Source organism: Pelodiscus sinensis, unplaced genomic scaffold, assembly GCF_049634645.1.
Source record: "Pelodiscus sinensis isolate JC-2024 unplaced genomic scaffold, ASM4963464v1 ctg38, whole genome shotgun sequence".
Lineage (NCBI taxonomy): Eukaryota > Metazoa > Chordata > Testudines > Trionychidae > Pelodiscus > Pelodiscus sinensis.
The window spans coordinates 337,779-344,085 of record NW_027465857.1 but is presented as its reverse complement, the minus strand read 5'-3'; the positions used below and the strand labels follow the sequence as shown (position 1 = coordinate 344,085).

General features: G+C 50.8%; 1 protein-coding gene across 1 annotated transcript; it reads right to left on the bottom strand.

Annotated features, from left to right (window-relative positions):
* Positions 1-3,188: 3,188 nt before the first annotated feature.
* On the bottom strand, positions 3,189-6,098 carry LOC142823918 (uncharacterized). The gene is made up of 2 exons (XM_075915687.1): positions 5,350-6,098; positions 3,189-5,118 (listed from the first exon to the last, which is right to left on the bottom strand). Exons 1-2 carry the CDS (start codon positions 5,491-5,493, stop codon positions 4,582-4,584), a joined length of 681 nt encoding a protein of 226 aa, XP_075771802.1. The 5' UTR covers positions 5,494-6,098; the 3' UTR covers positions 3,189-4,581.
* Between the last annotated feature and the right edge of the window lie 209 nt (positions 6,099-6,307).

Sequence of the window (6,307 nt, the reverse complement as noted above, 5' to 3'; positions counted from 1 at the left end):
CTGCTTTTGCGCAAAAGCGTCCCGCCAATGTAGATGCACTTTTGCGCAAAAGCGCATCGTTCGTAGAATGAGTCCCGGACCAATGTAGACGCTCTCTTGCGCAAATACTCTAACACAAAAAACTCTTGCGTTAAAAGTATTTGCGCAAAATTATGCCAGTGTAGACATAGCCCTAGTGATCTCAGCCAGTTCTGGATATACTGTGGTACGCAGTATTTCATTCTACCAATATCAAGGTTGTTGCTTTCAATGTTACTGCATATCCTTTCCTGTATTATGGGGCATAGTGAATAGCAGTGCCTAACCTACCTCCCCTGCATTGTTTGTTGCTGTGCACAATTAGCATGCCCCTTCTTTGTCTGCACTCTCACTAAACAATCACAGGTTTCACTCTCTCTCCATATGCCAGTCATTCCAGGCGTCTAATTCTTTCTGGCACACTCCTCAGAACGCTAGCTCTGCTTTCTCCTTTGAGATTGGAAAATTGGTAAGGAACACACCACTTAAGGTGAGAGCATGCCATTAATTTATAGAATGATTTTAAATCATTACTTTCCATCAAATGCCTGTGCACACTCATAGCTTGTTTGCTTTTTTGACAGCCACTGCACAATGAGCAGTGGTTTCCGTGAGCTGCCCACAATAATGCCCCATCTCTCTCCCAAGTTATTACAACTGGTTTAGAGGGAACACTGATGCAGACAGTCCTGCTGGCAAAAACACATTCCTTTGGGGGAATCTGGGTTAATTATGCCAACAGTAGAATGTTGGTCAGTTTAAGCTGCATCACCACTAGGACACATTGCCAGCATAGCTAGACTGGTAGAACTATGCCAGCAAAGTATTTGTAGTATAGATTATTTGAGCACACCCCCTGCAACCAACACACTGATGACCTAAGGAAATTTTGTGTTCAAGTCTCGAGGGGAAAAACCAGCTCACAGACACATGATGCCATAAAGACATCCCCTGAGTGTCCCTTTAGCACATACCTGGGAAAGCCCCGTCCCCCCAATAACCCACCCCACACATTTTTAATAGACAAGAATGGTTGTGTGGCTCAGTAGCCTGTGAAATGGCACAGCAGCTCCAACACTAACAATGCCACCTTTCATTTATCCCACTGCCATTCCTGTTAATTTGCACCATTTACATCAATTCCCCACTAACCCAGGAGGTTCTGCACACATGTGGGAGGGCGATTTCATGTAACAAGACTAAAAAGGGTTAGAAATGCAGCCAGCTTAACAAAGTGAGAATCATAGCATCATAGAGTACTAGGACTGGAAGGGATCTCGAGGGGTCATCGAGTCCAGTCCCCTGCCCTCATGGCAGGACCAAGTACTGACTAGACCATCCCTGATAGACATTTATCTAACCTACTCTTAAATATCTCCAGAAATGGGGATTCCACAACCTCCCTGGGCAATTTATTCCAGTGTTTAACCACCCTGACAGTTAGGAACTTTTTCCTAATGTCCAACCTAAACCTCCCTCGCTGCAGTTTAAGCCCATTGCTTCTTGTCCTATCCTCAGAGGCCAAGATGAACAAGTTTTCGCCCTCCTCCTCGTGACACCGTGATACCTGAAAAGTGCTATCATGTCCCCCCTCAATCTTCTCTTTTCTAAACTAAACAAACCCAATTCCTTCAGCCTTCCCTCATAGGTCATGTTCTCTAGACCTTTAATCATTCTTGTTGCTCTTCTCTGGACCCTCTCCAATTTCTCCACATCTTTCTTGAAATGCGGTGCCCAGAACTGGACACAATACTCCAACTGAGGCCTAACCAGCGCACAGTAGAGTGGAAGAATGACTTCTCTTGTCTTGTTCACAACACACCTGTTAATGCATCCCAGAATCATGTTTGCTTTTTTTGCAACAGCATCACACTGCTGACTCATATTCATCTTGTGGTCCACTATAACCCCTAGATCCCTTTCTGCCGTACTCCTTCCTAGACAGTCACTTCCCATTGTGTATGTGTGAAACTGATTGTTCCTTCCTAAGTGGAGCACTTTGCATTTGTCTTTATTAAACTTCATCCTGTTTACCTCAGACCATTTCTCCAGTTTGTCCAGATCATTTTGAATTATGACCCTATCCTTCAGAGCAGTCGCAACCCCTCCCATCTTGGTATCATCTACAAACTTAATAAACGTACTTTCTATGCCAATATCTAAATCGTTGATGAAGATATTGAACAGAGCCGGTCCCAAAACAGACCCCTGCGGAACCCCACTTGTTATACCTTTCCAGCAGGATTGTGAACCATTAATAACTACTCTCTGAGTACGGTTATCCAGCCAGTTATGCACCCACCTTATAGTAGCCCCATCTAAGTTGTATTTCCCTAGTTTATTGATAAGAATATCATGCGAGACCGTATCAAATGCCTTACTAAAGTCTAGGTATACCACATCCACCGCTTCTCCCTTATCCACAAGACTCGTTATCCTATCAAAGAAAGCTATCAGATTGGTTTGACATGATTTGTTCTTTACAAATCCATGCTGGCTGTTCCCTATCACCATGCCACCTTCCACGTGTTTACAGATGATTTCCTTAGTTACTTGCTCCATTATCTTCCCTGGCACAGAAGTTAAACTAACTGGTCTGTAGTTTCCTGGGTTGTTCTCATTTCCCTTTTTATAAATGGGCACTAGATTTGCCCTTTTCCAGTCTTCTGGAATCTCTCCTGTCTCCCATGATTTTCCGGAGATGATAGCTAGAGGCTCAGATACCCCCTCTATCAGCTCCTTGAGTATTCTAGGATGCATTTCATGAGGCCCTGGTGACTTGCAGGCATCTAACTTTTCTAGGTGATTTTTAACTTTTTCATTTTATCTTCTAAACCTCCCCCCTTCCCACTAGCATTCACTATGTTAGGCATTCCTTCAGACTTCTCGGTGAAGACTGAAACAAAGAAGTCATTAAGCATCTCTGCCATTTCCAAATTTCCTGTTACTGTTTCTCCCTCCTCACTGACCAGTGGGCCTAACCTCTCCTTGGTCTTTCTCTTGCTTCTAATGTATTTATAAAAAGTCTTCTTGTTTCCCTTTATTCCCATAGCTAGTTTGAGCTCGTTTTGTGCCTTTGCCTTTCTAATCTTGCCCTTTCATTCCTGTGTTGTTTGCCTATATTCATCCTTTGTAATTTAGCCTAGTTTCCTTTTTTTATATGACTCCTTTTTTATTTTTAGATCATGCAAGAGCTCATGGTTAAGCCAAGCTGGTCTTTTGCCATATTTTCTATCTTTCCAACGCAGCAGAATAGCTTGCTTTTGGGCCCTTAATGTCCCTTTGAAAAACTGCCAACATTCCTCAGTCTCGATTCCCATGGGACCTTACCTATCAGCTCTCTGAGCTTACCAAAATCCACCCTCCTGAAAGGAGTAGGAACAGGGGCAGAAGCCTCAGTGGAAGAGGCACCGGGATGCAGTGCCTCCTCACAGGGCAGGGGGATCAGTAGTGGTGGTAGGGGAAGTTAGTCTCTCCCCAGCGCCAGGCCCTGGTGGCACACGGAACGCTGCACAGGAAGCACATAGTGATGGGAAACAACTGGAACTCCCACCCACTAGAAGCACCCAGGGGCTCAGTGGCCAATGACTGAGGTGCTGCTGATGGCTGGTGTGACGGGGCACAATGACCCCACCACCGGGTCGGAGCCACGGTGGAGTGGCGCGGTCAGCTGCCCCCGCGCCACTGAGGCACATGCTCGAGCTGCGTGCCGGGCGTTTTAAATGCCGGCGTCGCGGAGAGCAGGGGGGAGGGAGGAGTCAGGCCGCCATCCGGGAGGACGCCAGCTTGCCCTACAGAGGACGGGAGCGTCCCGCCCTCCGAAACTACAGCCAAGCAGGCTGCGGTCGGCCCTGAAGGGGCCAGGCCCAGAGGAGGGCCAGAGGTGCGAGCGCCTGTTCCAGGAGCTATCCCAGCCGTCCGGACGCCAGGAGGACCTGCGGAAGCCACCAGGTGCGACCGGCTGGGGAGAGATCAGCCCACGGAAGGAGCGAAGAGCGGTGACCCTTGGCGTGGGTAGGAAGGGGCCCAGAGTGAGCAGAGTGACCCGAGTGGTTGGCAAGTTTCAGGGATTGTCCCCATCAGTCATGTAGCGGCGGCTGCCCCTACACCTTTAGGGCTCTGGGCTGGGACCCAGAGGAGTGGGAGGGCCCGGATTCCCCTACCCCCGCCCAGCAGTGAGACAGAGTCTGCGGAGATGGGCGGAACTGATAACCAACTGACTAGTTACTGCACACGTACTGTTCATAGGGCCGAACTGAGGACCCTGAGGGTGGTCAAGGGCAGCCAAGGGGTAAGGACTGGTGATTGCAGTAGACGGTGGACCCTGGGATTGTGCTAGGGGTCCGCACGGGGCAACTGAGGTAATCCCAATAGGGGGGCGGGGAGGAAAGGCACAGCGGGGCAATGCAGAGGTCCCTTGCAGGGAGGCCTAGGGGAGAGTGTCACAGTTGGCCTTGTCTGAAACTCTCCCTGAGGGCCTCCCGGATGCACACAGCCCCCGATGGGCTTGCCAGAAGGCAGCGGTGCACAGCTGCTCAAAGGCCCTTGCGAGCTGCTCGGCCTCTACCCTGCCACTCTGGCAGGAACGTCTCCCCCCTTGTTCTTGCTCAGATAGTGCAGGACACAGCAGGCCACCACCACCTGGGAATGTTCCACATGCTGAGGTCCAGGTGGGTGAGCCTGGTGTTGAAATGTTCCTTCACAAGGTCTAGGTGTCCAGTGCAGGGCTTCATCAGCCATGGGAGCAAAGGATAGGCTGCATGTGTCGTGGGGGATGCATGTCCACGTCCCTGATCCTGATGGTGCGGCCAGGGAAAAAGTGCCGGCGTGCATCTTCTGGAACAGACTGGAGCTCCTAAAGACGTGGGTGTCCTGCGCCTTCCCCGATTGCCCGATGTTGATGTTAGTGAACCAGCCTTGGTGGTCAACGAGGGCTGCAGGACCATTGAAAGGTACCCCTTCCAGTTGATATAATCGGAGGCCCGGTGGTCGGGGGCTGTCAATGCGGCCCCCCGTCCCACAGTTGGGGAAGCCCATGGCAGCAAAGACAGCCATGATGGGGTCCACATTGCGCAGGATGGTGTTGATGGCCCTCACCACCTGTAGAAGGATACAAACATAGAATCACATGGTTGCCATAGCCCTCAGGAGGTCCCTGAACCAAACCCCCTTCCCACACCAGGCCCAACCCCAGCTTACCCCATCCCCAGCAGGGCTTTGTGAAGGCGGGACTGCAAAAACTCCAGGGAGGGAGAGTCCACTCCCCCTTCCCTAGGGAACTCCATTCCAGCAGTTCACCACCCTCCTAGGACACTAGGAAGAGAGGCATACCTGCATGAGCACAGCCTTGACGGTCAATCTCCCCACACCGAACTGGTTCCTAAAGGAGCGGTATCTGTCCAGCGTGGTGAGCTTCTGAAGTACCACAACACGACGCTTCTGGTGGGGATGGCGGGTTGCATGTGGGTGTCCCATCGCCGGAGGGCAGGGGCAAGCCACTTGCACAGCTCCAGGAAGGTGTCCTTCTGCATACAGAAGTTCTGGAGCTACTGCTCCATGATGAGCCGGCCCCACCAGTCAAAACTGGTGTCCCAGAGTCAGAAGCAGCGGTGCACGGTGTGCAGGGGATGGTGGGAGGGGCTGTGGTGCATGAGCAGCATGTGGAGTGGAGTGAGGATGTGCCCCAGAGTGAGCTGCTGGTCCTGTTCCTGCAGTGCCATGTGGGCAGCCTGCAGTAACTGCACCAGGAGGTGCGGCAGCAGGTCCAAGAGCCAGTGAGTGCTTTGCAGCAGGTCCGGCTCCATGGCTGGAGTGCTGTGGTGTGCGCAAGGGCAAGCAGAGCAGGTAGTGAGAAGAGGTTGCTGTCCCTCGAGGAGGTAGGCAAAGGTGAAGCGCCCGAGACACGACTGTACAGGGGGGTCCCTTTAAGCACGAGCCTCAGCTAGCCTCAGGCAGCAGCTAGGAAGCGACTGCTGTCCTCATGCCCTGCCCGGAGTGCTTCTGAGGGGCTTTAAATGTGATTCAGGTGCCAGTCAATATGGACGCTCTATTTAGCTACAGCTCTGTGCTATTTCAATGGGCATTTGTAGTGTGGACGTGGTATTTCGAAATAGCTATTTTGGGAGTTGTTGTTCCGAAATAGTTTATTTCAAAATACGCGTGTAGTGGAGACAAACTCTCATTGTGTAGCTGCAAATTTTTCCATTAGAAAATCCAAATTCTAGCAGTTCCCAGGAAGACTAGCAGGAGAACCCTGCTGAGAAAAGGGGTAGCAATGGCAATGCCTTTC